Below are 24,171 nucleotides of genomic sequence, written 5' to 3' on the forward strand. Positions count from 1 at the left end.
GCACAGGATGAGTCACGAAGGGAAGACTTCGGCAATCCCTTGTATTGTGCGTGTCCGTCCGGTGGAAGGAGCAGAACATCGGGGTCCATTTCTTCTTTGGCTTGGGCCGAGCGGCGGATACCTCTTGCACGTGGGATCTGGCATGGGGGGATCGAATTGCTTCGGCCCTTGGTCCTCTGGGCGGCTGATGAGTGGCGTGTGGTTTCCGCTCGGCCAGAGGAGCCCGCTCGGTTGGAATTTCTTTTTTCCTGGCCGCTTGTGCCTCTTCCACGTTGATGTATTCGTTCGCCCGGTGTAGCATGTGATCATAATCCCGGGGCGGCTTTCGGATGAGCGATCGGAAGAAATCTCCATCCACTAGGCCTTGTGTGAAGCATTCATCATAGTTTCCGAGGTGGCCGTTGGAATGTCCATCGCCACTTGGTTGAACCGCTGGATGTAAGCTTGAAGCGATTCACGGGCTTCTTGCTTGATGGCGAACAGGCTCACGCTCGTTTTCTGGTAGCGTCGACTGCTCGCAAAATGGTGGAGGAAGGCCGTTCGGAAATCTTTGAAGCTTGTGATGGATCCGTCCGGCAATCTCCGAAATCACCGTTGAGCCGAGCCCGAGAGAGTGGTAAGAAAAACTCGGCACTTTACTCCATCTGTGTATTGATGGAGAGTAGCTGTGTTATCGAACTTACCTAGATGATCATCCGGGTCGGTTGTTCCATTGTACTCGTCGATCGTCGGAGGCGCGTAGTGCTTTGGCAGAGGGTCTCGTAGGATAGCCTCTGAAAATTGGCGATTGATCCGCTCGGGCGACACGCCCGCTCGGGGGGTTTTCCCCTTTCTGTTATCTCGTCTAGGCATTTCATCCGAAGAAGATCCCCTATCCCGGTGGGCTGCCACAGCTTCAGGGGTGCGGAACAGAGCCCGATGAAATGCGACGGTGGCAGGTGGTGCTTCCGCTCGGCCGCCAGACGCTGAAGTTGCTTGCTGTTCCGGCCGCTCGGCTGCTGCCTTCTGTTTTTGCTCCACAAGCTTGGCGGCCCTTATCTCGATCAGAGCGTCGAGTTCCTCAGTCGAAAGTGTCACCGCGTGTTGTCGTCCAGCCTCGTCCATTGTTTCCGATCGGATGCAAGAGCGTTCCCACAGACGGCGCCAAATTGATCCTGTCCGAATCGCCGAACCAAGGGACGCTGGGCACGTGGCGCTCTCCTAGTCAATGGCACAGGCCTCCGAAGCTCCGGCGATCCTGCACAGAAGTCGGGCCGGGAAGGGGTTCCCGGCGGCGACCCTCCGACGCTCAAGTCAGGTAAGTAGTGGAAAAAGGAGCTCCCAAACTTGTAGAATGCGTACCTCCGGTGAAGTCTACGGTTCTTTATATAGGTCGATGAAAAAGCTCCTACACGCCTATCGAGGCGCGTGCGTATCCGCAGCCCATGCCTCGGTGCGTGCCTGTCAGAAAACTTACCTGACGCCATACTGCAACAGTCCCATCGCGCCTTCGATGGGACAACAAGACACCCCGTTGTCAGACTAAGAGTATGGCTTAGTCATGTGACTTGACGGCTATCAGGAGATGTTCCTGTTCCCCTTTACCGTCGGCCGGGACGTACGTCCGGCCGGCTGGATGGAGAACATCGTCCGGACGGCCTTCATCCCCTGCGCCGGCCGGACGGCACGCCCCTCACATCTCGCCTGTCGCTTGTGCTGCGATGCCGGGGAGACTTCCAGGCGAGTGACTTCCTCTCGGTTCTGAGACATTGTTTCATTGAGCGTCGGAACCCCAATCCGGTCAGGGCGCCTTTTACTACCGAATGTCCATTGGTCGGCCGATCGGCCTTATCCATTTCTTCCAAGTCCGGTCGGCTCACCCTTCTCCAGCGGACTACATGGCCATTTGACCTCCACGTAGCGTTGACCCCTCGTTAGGGGGTCCCGGGTTCTTATCACCGGATCAATGAGAAACTTCGTCTGATAATAACAACATATACAAAGAGGAGGTAAAACAACTAACAAAGTATTCCACGCCCGTTGAGAATAGATTCCAGACATGTTTTATTAAGAAGCATGTGAGTCTTTTAATTATTCCTTGCCCCACTCCACTCCACTCCACTCATTTGATGGGGCTGCCGCTAGCCGGGCACCCAAAACTGTCACTAACAATCGTCAAAAGCTGGAATCACTGCTGGACTGGATATGTCACTTCTCCTCAGTGCTGTCTTGTTTAATTGCCTTTTAAACTCTTTACTGAATTATTAACTAAATTATGTCCAATGCAGTAATCTTGCCCCTATTCTCTTTCTTATAGGTACATAATTTTATATATAAGTACAAAAATGATTTGCAATAAAATATAATATATACACACACTATAAAATAGATGCACCTATTTATCAAATTAAAATAAAATTAATTACCGAATATATATTTTAGAAAATAGGCAATAAGAGTGCACAAGTAAGTTAATCTAAAATTTTTCAGAGTCTATATAAAATAATCCCAACACACTCAGTAAACATTCTCGACCACCCAACGATTTTCAACTTCAATGTGTTGTCGTTTTGCTTGCTTATCCAATTTATACTTGAAAGGGATGATATAGAGATCTATCTATCTTCTTCCTATTCTTCTCTTGTCACTTCACATTATGTTAAAATCATGCAATCCACATCCCTTACTCAATCTCATTTAAGTTCGTGTTCAACTAGTTAATCGATCGACGTGCTACTTGAAGACATATGCAGTGACTATTAGTCGCTTTCACTAGTGTTATCATGTCTCCCTTGCTAGCTAAAGTGCTTCATGCCAAGTCATTATCTTAAACCTTCTCAACAATCTTGCTATCTCATCCACAAGCTTCTTCTGAAATTAATGCAATTAAACACTCGATCAGGTCTCTATCATCTTTCATATTCAATCAATGTTATTATTATTATTGTTGTCAAATAAGTATTGTTAATTACAAGTACGCTGAGAGACTGAGTTGTGCATTTGCAATAATGGAGTAATAATTCAACTAAACTCTGTGCTCTGCCACCTGACATATGTAAGCTAGCTGTTGAAATAGTGATAGTAAACAGTGACCTGCTCTGTTGCCATCACAGATCCATCTATCTAACTCACTATCATATCAAAGGCAAAGGAATGGATATGTGAAAGTGAACAAGGCTTGCAACCATCAATTCATGGCATCAGAGTTGGGAATGACTCAACTGGCTCTGTTTCTACTTATTTTTAACTTGAAAATGAGTTCAATTTGGATATTTTTGTTGTATTGTATTAGGTTGGTCACTTGTATGCTAAGTGTGTTTATAGATTGACAAGAGCACTGTTGTGGCAAGGTGTTCTGTGGGCTTTGTCTCCTCTTCCTCTTCGTCTTGCTTTTCTTCTCTGGCTCGATCGATGTTGTTTGACACCATTTCTAAGAACAAATGGGATATCCATATGCAGTGAAATGATCTTCGATTCATCCTTTTAAGGTGATGAAATTAACTATTTGCCATTATAAAATTTAACAAATTTGCAAGCCTCTTATATACACCATTAATTTAACTCAGACTTTGGTTTGTGATATTTGATTAAAATTACATTCTAATTTTAAATCTTGTACAATCTCATAGTTTTTTTAAATCTCTATTTCATTTTGCCTTTTACTTCATTTGAATAACCTTTTCATCTTCAAATATAATTCGAAATATTATTTGGGAACTGGTTTAAGAAGGAAGAGTGAGATTTTAGATTTTACAAATGGTGTATTTGATCAATTTCAATTTAATGTGATAAATATACAGAAGCAATTAATTTTCATTTTATTTTTGTTACAAATGCATACAGCAAATAACAAATATTTTTGTACATGATTTATTTTAATATAACATGGATTATCACTAGATTGCATATTTCACCTTCCTGGTATTAAATTAGTATTTACATGGTTACACTGACTGCCATGACTTCAACATGCTGCCTGACGTGGCTTTGAGGGTGCACAACAACAGTGGCCTGAGCTCGCTCATTGTCCCCACCGGACGACACGGATACAGAACCTACCATGGCTGGAAGATCACCTGGTCTCTTCTCGTTGGCGTCTGCCGACGATATGATTTCCCAGTCTTCCTTCACGGTGGTCACCTGCATACTTTTCTCGGTGTGCTTCTCAAACTCAAATGCAGTGGGCAAGACCACGTAGTCGTTGAGAGGATTGTAGAACGGATCTGGTTCGCCTGCATTCAGCCAGTGCTGAAGTATCCGGAAAACATGCCGATCGTAGATTATTCCTCGGTGATCTGCAGGAACCGCAACTCTTGCGACCGCATCAAAGCCATCCGCCTGCAAAATATAAGGTAAGCTTGCACAATTGGTAAGCTCAGAAGAAAATAAAAGTCCTTTCCATTTAGCTTCAGTGCAGAAAAGTTTAGAGCACAAGTATCCAAGGAGCAATAGTGTTTTCATATCTCTAGCTACCTTAGTTTGTCGACCATATTGAATTTTTCCAAGTCCCTTAAATTGCATATTTCGATATCACGCAATGCATAAAAGAAACATGTATACTGGACAGCATTGTTGATAAGTTCACAAACCTTTGCCGACTCGGTAGGGACTGTTCCATCACCATCGACGCAAATGTATTTAGCCTGCAAATCGACAATGTGAATGAATATTTTGGCATAATGTTTGTTGCAATGACAAATCTAAAACTTTCAAATAGTAGCATGTTTAACATATTAAATTAGTGTGCTTCAAAATGTCTGGTAAAGAAATTCTCACGTAGACATTAAAATTAATTACTTGAAAAAAATAAAGTGCTCAAAAAAATGTACAGCATGACTTGCATAGATAAAAGGTCCTCGACAGTGAGGAAAAGAACAGAAAAAAAATAAATAGAACCATTTGATGAACAGTAGAAATTATTTTATTGATAGAAGAGCACCCCAACACAATGAATACTGATTCTTAGCAAGATTGCAAAGCTATCCAACAGATATTGAGATTACTTCAAGTTTGCAATTTTAATTACACATTCACTATCAATGTGAAGTTGAAGATGCTTGATTCGAAATATTAAGCGCATATATTCTGTTAATGGGGACTGGGACACGGCAGCAAATTTATAAGTTCTTGCAACAAATTATCTAACTCATACAAGCTTGAGTATCCAGTTGCTGAAGGACTCTGGTCTGTAAGCTCGAGTATCTTACAATTTTGAACAAATCTATACAAAGCCCTCAGGGTTAAACTGAAGATAGAATTTCAGCAAGAAAAAATTTACCTCGGCAGACACTAATTGCTCTACATCTGAAATTGGTGATTCTTGGCTCCCATAACTGCAAGCAGATCAGATAAATCAGAAACATATAAATAACAGTTGTAGTTGCTGCACAAAATTACAGATGCAAGATTAAGACCACTGATTTAGATGTTGAATATATGGCAATATATAATTAAGACTGGAGGGTTATTCATTCCACCAAAATGATTAACAACCCAGAGTAGCATCCTGAGCATTAATGTAAATGCTACCTAGACTAGAGGATTATCCTTCAACAAGATGGGGAACCACAACAGACATTGAATGTTCAGCAAGATAAATGTACCCTTACTCGGGTCAAGGTTCCCCTTAATAGTACCCAGATCATCGAGCTAGTACTTAACATTGCTTGCTAACTCAACTCTAGCTACTTGGAAGACAGTTGCTTCCTAGTCATGCCCGAGTAGGGATGACAACAGGGCGGATTTTTTCAGGAAAAATGACACCCAACTTGTTTAATCGGGTTCAGGTACTCATTAAAAATATATTTAGGTGAAATGGAAAATACCAGTCACAGGAATGAGATGAGTTATCATTCAGATGTGTACATATTTGTAAAAAAAAATCATGTATGTTTAGTGTATGTGTGATGGATATTAATATTTTATTAGTCATAGCATCATTAGAGGTCGACATTCATGCTTTTTGACAAAATTTATTTACAAAATGTTGAAGTCATTTTTAGAGATTCAGCTTGTTAGTATATTCAATATAAGAGTCTATAAATATATTAAACTGGAGTTGAGTTCGTATATGATTGTAGATTTGGATGTATCATGTGGGTGGGGCACAGGGAGTGAAAAAGTTTGAAGGTAAACTACCTTTTGCTACCCCTAGTTCATGCAGTAGGATAGTCAATATGGGGTGACGAAGACAAATTAGAGTTGCTGAAATCTATAATCAGGAGTAAAGGAAACTCAATAGTACAGGCATATCCAAATCTGGAACCTGAATAGTTGCCTATGGAGAACAAAGTCATTGATTGAGATCTTGTCTTAATTAGATAAGCTAGACTTTAAATTGAGGACTGCAAAGCATATATAAACAGGCAAGTCCTAGGTAAGTAGATCAAACATTTGTGAAGAAATTTGATGTTAAACTCGGTAAGGGTTTGTTTATGTTCGTTTGACATGTTCAAAGTCAATTAAATAACCAGGCTTAACCAATTTGTTAAACTAAACAAATAAAAGAGCTTGAACATATATGTTAGAATAAACAAAGTTCGTGAACAATGTTCAAGAACAAAGCCTATGAACAATGTTCATAATTAAGTTCATTAATGAGCTATAGGATGCCATGTTAATTTACATTTGCCAAGTGAAGTAAACAACATAGAGAATTTACAATTGATAATGTTATAAAAATATTATAAGTTTTTATAATTAACCTAATTATCTATTTGAAGGGGAGGCTTGGTGCAACAGTAATCCTGGAAACAACCTCTTACAAAAAAGCAGAGTAAGACTACGTACAATGGATCATCCCAGGGATCCCGCATAGCGGAAGCTTCGTGCACCGGGCTACCCTTTTTTTTAACCTAATTATCTATTTCGTACATATTTCACTTCATTATCCATTTTCTCCAAATGCATGGATATAATATTTTGATTAATAGTTTCTTATATTTTGATTAAATATTATAAAAAATTTAAAGCAAGAAAAACTATCTTTTAGCGCGTCCTACCTACCTATCTTTTTCATAATATTGTCCACATAGGTTTGTTCAATTTTTATGTATGATATATCTTTATTGTGATATGATTGTCTTGATATGTTAAAATGTATATAAGCATTCTCAAAAAAAAAAAAAAAATCTTTATATGATATGTTTTCTCTAAATAAGCATGTGACAAGCCATATCAATAATAGCAAAAGGTGGAATCCGCCACCCCAGTGGCTCCATATGGTCGACCTCACGTGAGGAGGTAAATCGAGAAGCTGTAGTTGACCAGTGTGGAGGAGGGCTTTTTTTTCCCTCGACTTTGTCGAGATTCGAACCCTTGCCCTATGGTAGCAACTCTGCTCCGCACTAGCCAACTCAACCTTGCCCCGGGGGTTGTGACAATCCTTATCAAGCTTATAAGCACGATGTTATCAATCTTACAAAATAAACTTTGTAAAGCTTCAATGATCAAACAAAATAAAGACAAGATTGAATTACGAGTTCAATAACATCCAAACAAGCCAACTTCAAGCTGCAAAAACAAACTAACATGAGTTTGAACAACCATTCCAGCAGTTTGGTTAATTTTAGACTTGGCTAAGGTCGTTACAGCTTTAGTCCTAAATCTTTCCTATTCGCACAATTGATATAGTGGTTCTGACTGCTGAACTTGGCAATATGTATCAGGATCGATCTAACAAATTTGCACCTTGGGTGTGAATATTTGGCGCTTAGTGTGCATTTATTTTTGAAGAAAAAAGGGAAATCCTATATATATCCAAGTATTTATACAACCATGAGTTCTCGGCCTTAAATCTGAAATATATGCACTTAAATTCACGTGTATGAGTCAAATTAGAAGTACATGTTAGTTACCTATCTTTGAGCATGATAGTAACACTTGAAACTTCAGATCTTAGAGAAGCAAAAAAAAAAAAAAAATCAGACAATAAAAACTTTATGAAACCTACCAAAAATTCAGAAATGGCATCAAATGAAAAGCATACCAGACACTATGTGGTGTGTCATTATGAGTCCCATATATGTTGTAAAATTTCACACTGTTTGGGAGCTTAGCACGTGATAAAATTTCACTAGTTTCATTTGCCCATCTCAAAATCTCTATATTCAACGGTAAAGGAACCTGCATGTCTCCATATGAAACCTGCTACATGCAATGTCAAGAAAATATATTTGAATAAATGAAAGAAAAAAAATTCTTAATAGCCATTTAAATTTTCAGTAGGTGTTATATACAATAGCACAATTTTTCACTGAACTATACCTTAGATAAACACTCATTCACCTAGCATCTATACAAATGAATTTAATAAAATCCGAAACTTTTAAGACCAAGTATAACAGAAGTTGAATATATGAAGGAGAGGGGAACCTTGCCGGAGGAGCAAGAACACCAAGATCCGGCGCCAAACAACTTGCCGGGCCAAGGGAATGATGAGGTGAACAAGGAGGCGACTAATCAGCCACCAAAGAAGCAAGATTGGGCTGGACTCTTCAAGAATAATCGCAAAACTAAGCTCGCTATGAATCTAGATCAGTACGAAGCAAAAGGAGAAAGAATAGCCATCCAGTTTGAAGACATAGACAACGTGGAGGATGCAATGGGGTTTTGTTTGGTTGGATGCTTCATGGGTCGTCATCCGGGTAAAGATGGAGTTCGATATATTGGTTCCCAATGGAAGACACCTCACAAATTCTTCCTACACAAGAGTGGATGGGTAGTGTTCAAATTTGATAAAGAAGAGGATCGCCAAAATGTTCTTCAAGGAGGTCCTTACTTTGCCTATGGTATTCCGATGTTCTTGAAGATTATGCCCAAGTGTTTTCTATTTGATGAAGATGGACGCTTTGTGCCGGCATGGATTCAAATTCATGGCCTTCCACCGGATTGTTGGAGCCAATTTGTGCTAAGCAAAATTGGATCGGAAGTTGGCAAACCGTTGTACACGGATAATTTGACTATGACAAGGGAACGGTTGGAGTATGCAAGACTTATGGTAGAGATTCCGGCTATTGGCGAGCGTGTTCATGAGGTCCCTATCACCCTACCTACTGGAGTTCAAGTGGATTTGAAGATCGTATATGAAATGGTGCCGGATTTTTGTCAAACATGCAATAGATTGGGTCATCTAGCGGGAAATTGCCGTGGAAAAGGCACACCGGTGGGGCAGCAACCAAACCATCCCCAAACTGATCCAAACGTGCAAAGATATGGGAGAACAAGATCTAAATCAGCTAGGGGTCGTGGGAGAGCAAGATCAAGATATAATAATCCTACAAGGCAACAATGGCGACCTATGCGACAAGGACCGAATGTTGAAGTGCCGGTTGAACAACAAGAGCTTGCAATTGTCGTTGCGAACCCTATACCGGTGGATATTATTCCTCCTAATTGTGTGGCTGATCAAGGAGAGGGTCATATGCCTCAACAACAGCCCCCTAGAGAGGCGGAAGCAAATGAAGAGGTGCCGAGAGAAAATGTGCAAGTGCAGCCATCAAATGTGGTCCAACGGTCGATAACTTCAAGTGAAGGGAGCTCATCCTCCTCCGCCTCTACTTCTTCCTCCACGGCATCACATGAAAATAGGGCAGCAAGTGAGACAATTCATACAGTATCGGAGGCATCTACATCTTCCTCATTGCCTACTACTACATCATCTACTAGTGGAGATACGGCTAGTAGTACACCGGCCCCTACGATTGGCACAAGACAACGGGTGCGAGCAGCCCGAAATGGTCACAAATGAAGGTTGCCTCTTGGAACATTAGAGGCTTTCACAAGCCTCTAAAGCATGGAGGGGTGCAACATCTCCTTCAGCAAAAAGGCATTCAAGTTATGGCGTTAATCGAAACGAAACTCAAGGAAGAGGCACTAAATCCTATATTACAAAGGAGGTTCTCAGGTATGGGGCATGCACATAACTTTAATTTTTCTAATAATGGCCGCATACTTCTTCTTTGGGACTTGCATAAGGTTGATATGGATATTGTTATGACCACGAATCAATATATACATTGTCATATTCGATGTCGCATCTCTAGCAGGAGCTTCTTTGTAACTTTTGTTTATGGACTTCATTCAATTGTCACAAGAAGACCTCTATGGGAGTCACTTATGGAGTTGGGGGATATTATTACTGATCCTTGGATGGTCATGGGAGATTTCAACTCATTTCTATCTATTGATGAAAAGAAAGGTGGTGCTCCGGTCACAAATCATGAGATGAGAGACATGCAGATTTTTGCGCAAGCTTGTGGATTAGTGGATCTTCGTTCCATTGGATGCCGCTTTACATGGTCTAATGGTAACGTTTCTTGCAAGCTAGATAGAGCTTTGGTTAATTCCTTTTGGTTGATGGCAGATTATGATGCATATGCGGAGTTTACGGCACCGGGGTGTCTCTCGGACCACTCATGTACTATTATGCACACTTTGGCCAAAGACCGGCCCCCGAATAGAGCTTTTAAATTCATCAACATGTGGACACTACACGAAGACTTTGAGAAGATTGTGAAGGACTCTTGGGCAGCCCCTATGCAAGGTAAAGCTCAATATATCCTCAAGGCAAAGATGTTCCGCTTGAAAAGGTGCTTAAGGGAGCTACACAAGAACAAAATTGGGCACATTTCGGAAAAGGCAAAGAAAGCAAAAGAAGAATTAGAGGAGGTCCAAAGAAGCATTTTAGATGGTGGCCCAACTCCTATGGGGTATACTCACATAAGGAAGAAAGCAAATCTCTTAGCCGAAGCGGAAAGACAATTCTACCAACAAAGGGCCAAGAATGTATACTTGAAGAGTGCGGATAAATGCACAAAGTTTTTCCATGATGTGGTGAAGAGGAATAATAAGAGGAATGCAATCATCACACTCAAGAAAAGGAATGGGGACCAAACCACAACTATTGGTGAAGTTGCGTTGGAATTTGTTGACTACTTTCATGGCTTACTTGGCAAAAAAGAGGCAAATATTTTTTTGGACAGCAATGAGATCACCGGAAGGAAGCTCACTTTGGGGCAAACTGAGAACCTAAGCAAGCCGGTCACGCTAGAAGAGATAAAAGCCGCTTTGCATGACATTGGGTGTGGAAAAACCCCGGGTCCGGATGGCTACGGTTCGAAATTCTTTACCTCATCTTGGGATATTATTGGTAATGATTTTATTGCAGCTGTGCAGGAATTTTTTCATAGTGGCAAACTACTAAAGCAATGGAACCACTCTTTGATATCTCTTGTGCCAAAAGGGGACCATGCGGTGGGGGTAGCGGACTATAGGCCAATTTCATGTTGCAATGTCTTTTATAAAGTTATCTCAAAGATACTTGCTGCCCGGTTATCAGAAGTTATGGATTTCTTATTGGATCCGGCTCAAGTAGCGTTTATAAAGGGGCGCTCCATAGGCGACAACATATACTTGACCCAAGAATTGCTTCGGAAATATGCAAGGAAGAGAATTTCTCCTAGATGCATGATTAAAGTTGACTTGGAAAAAACCTTTGACATGGTGGATTGGGATTTTCTTATGTCGGCACTCGTTGGTTTTGGTTTTCCCCAACAATATTGCAATTGGATTAAGGAATGTGTCGCAACGGTCTCTTATTCAATCTCTCTTAATGGTGGGGTTTATGGCTTCTTCAGTGGGCAAAGAGGACTTAGACAGGGGGATCCCCTCTCTCCCCTATTGTTTGGATTATGTATTGAGGTATTATCAAGAAAACTCAAAGCTACCTCTAGTTTGTCATCTTTTCATTACCATCCAATGTGCAAGGAGGTGGGCATTACTCACCTAGTTTATGCGGATGATCTTATGCTATTTTGTCGAGCGGATACTTCTTCTACACAACACTTAGCGGATTGCTTGGATTTCTTTGGAAAAGCTTCGGGACTAAAGGCAAATCCACAAAAAACGCAGATTTTCATGGCCGGTGTAGAAGCAAGAGTGAAGGCACAAATTCTTGATTTTTTGGGTTTCCAAGAAGGTTCTTTCCCTTTCCGATACTTGGGCATTCCATTGGCGGCGGAAAAATTGAGGATTGCAAATTATGGACCGCTCTTAGAGGCTATCACAAGGAAGATAAATGCGTGGCCAAAACATACTTTGTCTTATGCCGGAAGATTGGAATTGATAGGTACGGTCCTACAAGGAATGGAATGCTTTTGGCTCTCTATGCTTCCAATTCCTAGTGGAGTTGTAGACAAGATCAAAGCACTTTGCCGTACATTTGTTTGGTCCTCCAAATGTCCTCCCATATCTTGGAAAAAAATTTGCTTACCTAAACAAGATGGAGGATATGGTCTTAGGGATCTTCTTGCATGGAATGAGGCTTTGTTGAGCAAAATCTTATGGAATATTCAGTCCAAAACGGACTCTTTATGGATAAATTGGGTGCATCATCATTATGTAAAAGGTGCAGATTTTTGGGCATGGGAAAACAAGGCTTCGGACTCCCCTTTGATCAAGAGGCTTATAGAAATTCGGAACAAGATCTTGAGAACCTCTAGTGGCGTTGGAAGTGCAAATATGAGGATGATGGAATGGTTTGTTGGGGCACAAAGTGGAGTTAAGAATGCATACACTTTCTTCATGCCAAGAGAGCCGGAGGTTCCATGGAAATCCATGGTGTGGAGACCGGAAATCATGCCAAAACACCGCTTCGCATTATGGATGCTAGCTCATGGGAGATTGAGAACCAAGGATAGAATGGAGTATGAGCCAAACAAGAATTGTGACATGTGCCATCAACAAGATGAAACAAATCAACATCTCTTCTTTCAATGCCCGATAGCTTGTGAACTTTGGAGCAAGGTAAAGAGATGGTTGGAGATCAAGTACAACTTCAAGTCCTTTGAGGAGTTGCATCATATTTTTGGAAGGCATTACAAGGGTGGTGGAAGAAAGGCGAAGGCCCGGCATCTAGGCATCTCTAGCTCAATCTATTACATATGGGAAGCTAGAAATACGTGCCGGTATCAAGGCATTGCACCGGATGTGAATTGGCTATTTCGGAAGGTCCAAATACATACCTATCGGTTTGTAGACTTAAAACCTCCATAGAGCTCTTCATTTGCAGGTTATAAGCTATTGTTGGAGGGGGTTTGAAGGTATGAAGCTGACTGTACTGAAGGAAATGGGAGGTGTTAGATGCTGTCCGAATTTTGGTGCTCAAAGCACTAGCTGTCCGAATTTTTGAGCCCACTGCACTTGGTGTCCGAAGCTTGATATTTTGACAATTGCACTTGGAGTTTGCTTGCTGATGAGGACTTCTATATGAAGCTAGCTGTGTGGAGCTTGGCGTGATGGCTTGGGAGCTTGCTTCACACTCATGCAAGGCTTGGAAAGCTTGGTTGGTCAACGTGTTTGATTGGGTACCTTGTTTTGATGCATGTTTTGTTTTGTTTTGTTTTGTTTATCTACATGCAAAAGAGAGTTTAAGTGTATATGTGATGTGATATGAACGTGTACTGTGATGTGGATTGTGAGTGAGTGCATGTGTGAATGATCCACATTGAGTGACATGTGCTCAAGTGGATGTGGAGTTGTGTTTGATTGCATGCAAGTGTGAGTGCACCACATTGAGTGACATGTGCTCAAGGGTGTTGATCATGAGACATGAGAGTGGGCTGTTTGGTGAGTTTACCTCATCTTTTGAGGATTAAACTCATGATGGTTGTATGCTTGTTATGCGGTTTGAGAGTTTTTACCTCTCAAATCAGTTTTTATACATATGTACCTATTTCCGTGAATATATGAATATGTTTTATAAGTAAGAAGATAAGAGCTCAAAGGTAAGTTAATATGGATGAACATGAAATTCCTATAAGAGTTTTCAATATCTAGGACTATTATTTAACAAACTGAAGATATCAATGAAGGTATAGAATAAAGAAAAAAACAGTCAAAATAGAAAAGACCTTTTAGAGTTGTCTTGCATGTTCCTCGTGTATTGCTTAGGTTAAAAAAAAGATTCATAATCTGTGGTACAATCTGCCTTGTTTGCATCAACGTGTAGGATTGTTGCAAACTAACATCTTAAAAAAAAGTTAATGCAATAGAGATCAGAATGCAATATGGATTTATGGAGTTCATGGCAACCTAGCGGATGAAGTTCCCGCCAATGAGGGGTCCGAGGAAGCGTCTATTATATGCAGCCTCACCCTGTATTGTAAGAGGTTGTTTTTACAACTCGAGCTTGTGACCCGCAAGTCACACGCTCCCCTTCATGTATGTAGTTACTAGAAGTAAAATAAAAAACTACAAATATTCGAGAACAATTACGTGAACCTTCAATACATGATATAAAAAAATTAAAAATTTTTTGAGATGACATGCATATGTTCAAAAACAATGAAAAAAACTCATAGTCAAATGGTTTAAGCATAAAGGGAGACCAAAATTCAATGTAATAAAAAAAAATTAATTAATTTGAATATTACCCGATATTGCATAGAGCTCAATGGAGAAATAACAATACTAAGATAAAATTCATATACTTGGGACAAATATGGCTTAATAATGATGATTTGTCTTTGTTTTGTTTTTTTTTTTTTTTGCCCGGGGGAGGTAGACGGCCTCCCCCCCTTAGTTCGCCTACAGGAAAAATCCGAAGCATAACTTATGCACACACAGAAGTCAATCTCTCAATATTCATCCCATTTGGAATTTGAACCTGGTTCTCTTAATCTTATCATTCCTCCGAGTAAGAGGAACATGAATCTACTCGCTTCTCTTTGCTCTCCCATATTTATAGGTTCAGCTAGGATTGATTATCCCCTACTCTCCATTCAGTAAAGTTGTACAGGAAACAAATTACTGCACAGTGCACATACAATCTGATTGATATTCATTGCTTACCGTATTCTTTGCAAGAGCTTCATTAATCAAAGATATAGCTTCAAGAGGTTCATAAGACTCCAGCAATGTACCAGGTGTTTCGGAATCATCATGCTTCTCCTTCCATAATTGCAAAAGAGGAACAACATCCCAACTAAAGTTGGGACGTGCCATCAACTCATATATGGAAGGGCATTCAATAAGCTGAAACAGAAATGTTCATGGCCAGTAAAATATATAGACATGAATTTCATGAAAGATAACTAGCAAATAAAGGAGATTAAAATAACATGATCACCGAGATGAAACTATTGTGGTGTCAAATACAAAAAATATTCTATTAATTCAGAAGTATTCAACGTTCAAATAGTTACCAATAACAAATGCAAAAAGGAAATGAATTTGAATATCGCATAGAATTCAGTGAGTCGAGTCAGGTATGCTTGAATCTGGTCCCAAGTAAAGATGGCTAGTGATTATTTATACAGTAAAATAATGCCGTCAAAGAAATGCAGGGATAGACCTAATAAAGTTTTTTTTGCATATACATTTCTTTTCAAAAATGGTTCTCAGATAATTTTCTGTCCTTAATAGGTAGAACCTAACAAAACCAAGATGGAGATAATCTAAGAGCAATAGAATGCTCTAAACACTTTCTATAGTTTCAACCTTTATATCCCTAGGAACCTTTTAAATGAGTTGTAATTAGCTTAACATCAATTGTACATAAATTGCATGTACCTTAGTTTTTTGAGCAATAATCTGATACCAAATAACCAATTTTAGCAAAGAAAGTGAGAAAGAAGAGTCAAGTTTCATGTAAACTCACATTGCGTCACTGTTAGAACCAAAAAGCTTTTATGGTGTACAAAAGTAGAAGAGAAATTGCAATTAGGATTTAATCCTCCATGCACATTTGGATAGAGATGTGTATTCTACAATCTTGGTGAAGACATTAAAAGTTGTTGCCAAGATCCTGGTTTTGGGACCCTCCTTAACTAAATGGGAAATAACTCCCATTTATAGTATTATATAAAAGGCATCCTGTCCCTTAGCCTTCCCCTTTCTCAAATAAATTGTAAAAGAAAAATGATCAATTTTCTCTGGTTATATACCAGAAATTTCAAGACAAAAACCTATGCAACTCTTCATATCATTGTGATTATAATACAGTATCACAACAACAAAATTCATCCAATCCAGGCTACATTAGCTAATAAATGCAGAAATTAATTCACCACCCAAATGCCCCATTAACAAAGACCAGTCCAGTTGTTCTAAATGCACACGCCTGTAAGGACTTATTATGGGCCGATTTGAATGCATGCTGGTGTAACAGGAATAATATTCATCAAAATTGAATTTTCTTTGACTATGAGTTCATCAATAGAGGAAGAAAATAAAAGAGATATTTTACTATTAAACATTCAATCATAAATAATGATATCCACTGATCCATGGAACAATGATTGTTAACATCCATTAATGAAAAATAAACAAACTATTGAAAAAAAATATACCAGTTGTTGCATACTCCATTTGGTGATGAAAAAATTCCCCTCCCAACCTTCTACAAAGGACATACCATTTAGGAGACTGGTGGTAATGTATCCAGGTGCCCCTGTTGAAATTGAGAATAAAATACACATATACATCTTCTAAAAGTAAGAATACTCATGTAGTTCTACCACAAAATCTCAATATTATGGGAACGTTCATGAACATTTAACTTTTAAAAAACTGTGTTTTCCATCTTGAGAATATCTTAAGTTCTAAACTCGTAATAAGTTTGGATCTTTCTTTCAATTTAACTTCTTTCAGAAAACAGAAGCAATTAAAATATCTCACATCTTATCGTGAAGACAATTGAAATGAAAAGGGCAAGTGAGAAGAAAACTGCTATCTTCTAATAAGTGCTAGTTTGACTGAAAATAAACCATATGAGCTTCCTGAAATTCAATTTTCACAAATAAGCTACCGCTCCATGCATCTAAACTAAAAGTACCTGAGTGCCTAAAATTCAAATTCTTCATTCTTTCCTCTTCTGTGAAAAGTGTAATAGTAGAAGTCTAAATAAATTACCTTGAAATGGTGCAGCAATTGCAATCCAGCCCTTTACGTATTTCTCAAAAATCTAGAACATCACACAAATAATAAAATATCCATAAATAATTGCTACAACGATGTGAAAAAAGAGAAAGAAAATTGCACAAGAAAAGAATATGATAAATGATACAAAGTATTCTTACATCACTGTAAAGACTCATGAAGCACTTCACAAGCAGCCCTCCCATAGAGTGGGTTATAATGCTCATCTTCTTTCCACCAGATGAGACATATACTGATTCTAGCTTCGCAGAGAACTTGTCAAGAGTGTCCTGAAATCTGCAACGAAGCATGCAAATAAGTTGTACAAATAACCCTTAGATAAAATCAATATTGATGTTTTCCCCTTAAACAAATTATCATGCTAGCATGCGTTTGATTGCGCAATCACTAATGCATTTCCAATATCCTTCTATTTTCACTCTTAGTTGAAGTAGCTAGTTTTCCTTTGTAAAAATCTCAATGTTCAAAATCATCAAAAACCACTACTACGAATGATCCTCATAAAAAATATGACAAATGGATTAGTTATGCCAATGTTTTAAAGTCAAGTTGATAGAAGTTAACTATAACTGCATCAATGAGAACAAGATACAGTGTAAGCATAGCTTGTACAATAAGACAACTCTCATCCAAATAGGTCGAGTTGGATCAAAATCAGCTAATGACAATCCTGTTAGGACCCACACGAGGGGGGGGGGGGGGGGGGGGGGGGGGGTTCGGGCTCGCTTCTCTTCCTCAGATTTTGATTTGCATCGGAATTTGAAGCAAAGCCCAACAAAATGCTAACATCTTTGATTTACTTGGTGTCCACCTCCTTGAGGCCACTAAGCCAACGGTCCACACTTAGCTCTCTTCTTCCACTAAAACTTCTCCTTCTCGGACAAAACCCAAAGGCGGAGAAACCTTCTTCCAGCACGATTACACCAGCTTACAACTCTCACAAAGATGAAGAAGCAACAAAAGAGGGGAAATAAAAGAGATAACAACTTTAGCTCGGTTCTCCTTTTGGTTGCTTGAGGATGTTGCAAATGAGAGCTTAAAACTGATTTTGAGCAGGAGAATTGCAAGAACAATAACTTCATCTCGTGCCCTAAGCCCTCGTTTAAACACCTCATAATTGGGTTGTTTCTCTGCTTTTTGTCGCCACCAATCGATTGTTAACTGTTTGACTATCTGTTGAATGGTCACTAACTCTAGATCAACGGTTGAGATTATTCCATCTTGAATCCCAATTGATTGGTGAGGCATCACCAATCGATTGGCCATTGCTTAATTGATTCAGAAACCTTCTGTTTTTCGTCAATTGATTGGTCCAATCAATCGGAGGCCTCACATCCAGAGCAAAAGTTTCCAGCTGCAAATATGTCTTTGAAAGAGGGTCATAGCACTACAAGACCGCCTTATTTTGAAGGAAACAACTTTGCCTTATGGATCACTGCCTCATGACTGAGATTGATATGTGGCTCTCGGTAACGGAGGGCTTCGTTGTGCCCACTTCGGAAGATGGAAAAATTCTAGAATCCTCAAGATGGTCGGCTGAACAGATCCCACACTTTTTGAGATGTCCAAAGGATGAATGTGGACGTAAGAAATGAGGAAATAAAGATACAGAACTCAAACAGCAATGACAACTTTAATAGATAAGAACACTGAAAGTAAGAAGCCTATCTATTGTAAAATGATTGTGCAAATAGCATAATAGTGAAAATCATACAGAAACGATGTGATAGTAGAGTAATAACAAAGGGATTAGTGAGAAGAATGTAGGACATTAGTTACCTATTACTCTGGCGAAAATCATATCCAAACCCAAAAAGAGTTTTGCCCTCTTGATAACCCCACTTAATCATCTCCTGTATCATGTCATGATAATAGCAAACCCCATCCCTCCCCACAATCTGTAAAGAATAAGCATTTGAAGTCAGGAAAGATAAACTTAAATCAATAATGACTTCTATTGGGAAGAAATAAAGAATTGCCATCATATTATCAACTTATTAACTATTTAGGAATTATGAATATCACAAGGACTGAAGACTTGCTTACCATATCTGGATCCAAACAATCAATTGCATATAATCCATATCTATCTTCAGGAACTATAATTCTTGTTTTATCATCCAAGGAAACCGTCTTACCTGGACATGAACCAGCAATATAGAGGTCAGTCAACAGAAAAAACTTACTATCTGTAACCATAATGTTGGCAGTTTTTAACTATCGAATCACCTAAAATGCCAATTGCTAACACAATTTCCTTTTTTAAAAAGTAACATCATTGCTCAAATTTATTTTTGTTATTAACAGTGTTTGAATCCATGTTAGTTAAGATCATGATCCAAATGCTACAGTCTTCAATCCAAACTAAGCTAAACAATCCAAATCTAATTATGTTAGGATCGTATGGACCTATGATCCAATCCTGTGTTTGCTTATTGATTCCTACATAGAATCCTAGTTCCAACAATCATGACTAAATATCTTGATAGAATATAATTGAATTCAATTAGATATTTTAAAAATTGCTATTCATTATAGCAAATATTTTTTCTTGCCGTTCACAATTCGAGAAAAGTTTCAATTATATAAGATTCTTTTTAACTCTTATAAAAGAATCTTTTTAACTCTCAAGTAGAACAATAGTTTTTAATTATTGTCATTATCATCCATCTTATAATTATCATTAAATTTTATAACTATGATTCATTTTAACTGTTGTTATTTACTATATAACTAATGGAATACTATGAATTCTATTATATTATTCATATATTTATAATATAAATAATTTTATTCATGCTTCACGACACAGCAAGCATAGTGTTAGAAAAGTTGGTATTAGCATAATATATTGAAAGATAATAAATAAGATAAATTATAAAAGTCGAATATAATTCTAAAATATTTTATTTGAAATTTTAAGATCTTATGATTTTACACTCCATTTTGCGATTTGAATCTATGGGACTCTTCACATTCCCAGGTACGATCTTCAATCAGTAAATAATGACCCTTATAAGACATTAAATGATTCACTAAGAAATAAAAAATTGGATACCCACATAAAGACTAGTCAAATTATGACAAAGTCAACGGGTTCCTTCATAGCTACCTCTTGATTGCACCGATATTCTAGATATTGATGTTCTCATTGTTAGTTGCAGTTAGATCCATATCTTACACTCAAGGGACTAGAGCTACTAAAATCATGCTAGTTTCCACCAAAAAAAAGGGCTTATCTAGAGGGTAAATGCATGCATCCTAATCCTCACATAGCAAAGAGGTCTTTTTCACTTGAAACTTGGCCAACTATGTAGCCATGGAACATCCTAACAATTGAACCAGGTTTCACTCTCAATAAATTTGAGACGAGTATATGGAATAGTTCCGTCTACCATATTGTAACCAATGCTATCTAGCTTACACAAAACATCAGGAACATTTTGAACAGTAATATTTGACATGGTTTCAACTTTCAACACCATAAGGTTGCGATAAGAAATCAACCTGGGAAACTGAAGCTTATAAATATACAAAGAAATAGTCTGCAAAACTGAGCACATTGACTAAAAAAGATGAATGATCCATGGCAGCACAAGTACCATGAATAATTCTTAATGGAATCTTTATCTAAAATTATATATTTTTTAACACTTATTGTGACCTTAAATATCACTGCTGTAGTTCCTCTAAAGGCCAACAAGAATCTTGACGAAAAAAAGGAAATCTTAAAAAAGGTCGTTGAATCAAACAAACTCTTACTATCTTATCATTATACAGAAACTACGGAATTTTTAGGGTGCTAAACATGAAAACTCCATAGTTTACATGTCTCAAATTTCAGCATTCAGCAAAAACAACTACTACTTGCTGTGTCTCTTAACTCTTCAGTGATGGTTACAATTTACAAAGCTGTTATTTTTAATCTTACTATTGAGCTCTATGTGGTGCTAATTTCAGGGTAACACCTTACCATGCAGTAAGTGCAATTAAGATTCATTTGTATGAGATTCAACATAGTTTTATGATGATCATCTAGGTCCAATGCAACTCAAACTTTTTTCCGTACTTCAGACAGGAATTACTAGTGTCTGAAATATTTGGCATGCCAATAGATTCAAGTTATCTAACTCATAGAATGTCAATCAAGATAACCATTTGAAGTCGGCTGTATAGATCTAGTCCCAAACTCTATACACTATTATAACATCATAAATATCCAATACTAAATTCAATTGGGCAAAAATATGAAAGACACATTTTTACGTGATCAATCTTCAGTCTTGCTATTTCATTCAATCATGAAGTATTCATAAAGTTGATTTTCCATCGTTCCCTTTCATAAATTACTCAATTCATAAAATTAGTTAAACAACTCTAGTTATGGAAAATTGCAATTGGGCAACATGCGGCGTGGAACTAAAATTTTAAAACTGCACGTTCCCTCCACAGACTACTCAACTTTCTAAAACTAGTCAGATATAATTTTGGAGTCTGGATATATTTTTTTGAGGTATTTACAAACTCGAATGTTTTTTCAATTATAGCATAAGTCAATCCGAGCAACATCAAATAACTGAGAACAAATCACTCATATAAACCACAAATCACTCACTCATATAAACCATTGTATTTTAACCATCCTAGATCATTAAAAAAGTAAATTTCAAAAAGCATCAGCAAACACAAAAGTTATCGAAAGAGAAGGACACCCCCATAACGTGAAGCCGGAAAAGCTGGAAGGATTAGGGGCGGGGAATCAACGCTTTACCTGTGGCAGGATCAAAATGCGACCAGACCTTCTCCTGGAACTCATGCTCGGCACGAAGAATTCGCACCCACACCCGTTCCTCCTTCCCATCATCATCAACGGCATTCAGGATCGACCCTGCGATCCCGGGAACCAGCAGAACAGGATCGAGGTTAGGATCCACCAGAGGCACCTGCTCCTTGGCCAGCCTCAGCCATAACTCGATCGACCGAATAAGTTCGTCCAGTATCGTCATTCGCATGGACACCAAGCCAACAAGATTAAAGAACGGTAGACTCGCAGACAGAACCAACCGGTGGCGAAAATTGAAAAAGGATACCAATATCGAGATAAGATAAGAGATCAAAGACAATTTCACGAATCCAGATTGAGTATTAAGGCGAGATTAGGGTTCCGAGGAAGAAATGCGACGAGAGGAGAGAGGGGACGAAAAGCAATCTGGCTCGGAGTTCCCCTCCGCAGGGGAAACGTAAGATAAAAACTATTTAAAGAGATATACAATAATAATAATAATAATAGAAAATTTTCGAATTAATTACAGCCGTTCGATATTCTCGTCGATTCGTTTACGGCACACCACCTTTGGGTGCCGGCACTTACGGTAATGTTACCGCCAACATCGTGGCGGTTCGGTAGTCGGTACTGCAGGTGTCGTCGGCGAAGTCAGCCACGACTCGGATAACGTCGGTGAGAAGACCATCTTGGGTCCCACTTCGATCGGATTTAGTAAGGTTCACCCATAGTCGTGTGATCTAAATTTGACGTAAATGCAAACGTGTCCGTCACTGGCTTTTATTCAAAACGTCAAACGAAGAGCCAAAATATATAATTATTATGATAATATTGTTTTATCATAATAATTTAGGATTTATTCATGCAAACGTCAGCGTACAAGTAAGCTGATTGGCTTATTAGAAAAACAGAAGTAGGTAGTCAGCAACACATGCAACGACGGCGAACGCCGTGGCAGTCGCCGCCGGGGAAGCCCTCGCTTCGGCACACCTGCGCGCAGTTGCTATCGGAGACACAGAGGCCTTTGAACGTCCGGCTCGGTGTCTTGCAATGGTGATGGAAGATTGCTTCCACGGCCCCTTTTCCAGTTCCATCTACGTAAGATTCAAGCAGAAGCTTAGAAATACATGGTGCTGGAAAACTAAGTAGTGGTTAGAGATTGATCGATCATTATTCATTAGTATAGTTACCAGTAGCAAGGAGAAGCAGGACAATGAGGAGAGCGCAGGCTGCTGTCGTCTTCTTCACCCCCATGGCTGTATATAGCAAGCTCGCTTGGCGATTTCACAACTGTATTTGGGAGTAGATCGCGACCGTATAATATATATATACGTACGTAAAGTGAGGAGATGTATAATGCAGGGTGAGAATGCGTGCGTGCATGCGTGGGGGAACGCCACGTGCGTGCGTAACATAGCAACGCTATGCCGCAGACACGTAGATTGTTAATGACTGGGCGTATGCCAAGTGGCAGATTGATTAAACCACCCTGCATGCGTCGCAACTGGCAGGCAATATAAATTCTGCTTTTTTTTTTTAATACTGAAAACAACTATATTTTCACTTTTCTAAACTTTTTGAACATTTTCCAAAAGGGCGCATTTAGTTTTCGAATTTTCAATGGGCGTACCGTTATTCGAATTTATTAAAAGACAAACTTCTTTTCTAAAATATATTTTTTATTTAAACAAACAAATGTTCCTTAGCGCAATGGCAGCCATGGCTGCTCGGTTTAACCACGCGGTGGTGGCCCTAGCGAGGCGACTCAGCCTTGCTAAGGCCCTATTCGGGCAATCTGACCGTGCGACTACTCAACTTGCTGGATCTAGTCATTCGACCATGCGAGCACAATGTGACTCCTTAGTAGGATTGGCTCAAGTCTAGTTAAGGCCTAGATAGAAAAAAGATTGCTACAACAATGTGACTCCTTAGTAGGATTGGCTCAAGTCTAGTTAAGGTCTTAGATAGAAAAAAGATTAAGACTTTGATATTATTTTTTAAAAAAAAATATCACGCTTTTTCATTCATACTTTGAGACGGACAATAATAGATTTTTTTTATAAACATATATATATAAGGAGGGATCCTGTCCCGTTGACACGGTGGAGGTTAACGAATGTTAGAGTCAAGACAGTCGACGGACGGAGGGTCTTGGACGGTTAGGTGGGGCATAGCCCGACCGAGAGTTAAACATCGACTCACCATCTCCGACAGGAAGTAATCTAATCGACGCTCAAGGGACGCGTAGAAGCCGAGCCAAGCGACTCTTCCGCTCGATGCGACGGCGGACAACATGGACCAAGGTTGATCAACAGAGCGGCTCTACCGCTCGGCACGATAGTGGGCTTCCGGCCGAACGGTCATCCCGCTCGGCCCAGCAAAAAACAACACTTGGACAAGGGACTTTCAACCGAGCGGTCATTCTATTCGGCCAAGCAACAGACACAGCAGGATATCCTTCGACATCCTTT

General features: G+C 39.3%; 1 protein-coding gene across 1 annotated transcript; it reads right to left on the reverse strand.

The window, feature by feature from the left end:
• Positions 1 to 3,774: 3,774 nt before the first annotated feature.
• On the reverse strand, positions 3,775 to 22,146 carry LOC121985891 (lecithin-cholesterol acyltransferase-like 4). Its single transcript, XM_042539601.1, has 11 exons — positions 21,689 to 22,146; positions 18,964 to 19,055; positions 18,697 to 18,815; positions 17,058 to 17,193; positions 16,891 to 16,942; positions 16,329 to 16,429; positions 14,830 to 15,012; positions 7,967 to 8,124; positions 5,258 to 5,312; positions 4,569 to 4,622; positions 3,775 to 4,317 (listed from the first exon to the last, which is right to left on the reverse strand). The coding sequence occupies exons 1-11, from the start codon at positions 21,927 to 21,929 to the stop codon at positions 3,916 to 3,918; spliced, it is 1,593 nt and encodes a 530-aa protein (XP_042395535.1). The 5' UTR covers positions 21,930 to 22,146; the 3' UTR covers positions 3,775 to 3,915.
• Positions 22,147 to 24,171: the final 2,025 nt, after the last annotated feature.

Source organism: Zingiber officinale, chromosome 5B (genome assembly GCF_018446385.1).
Source record: "Zingiber officinale cultivar Zhangliang chromosome 5B, Zo_v1.1, whole genome shotgun sequence".
Lineage (NCBI taxonomy): Eukaryota > Viridiplantae > Streptophyta > Magnoliopsida > Zingiberales > Zingiberaceae > Zingiber > Zingiber officinale.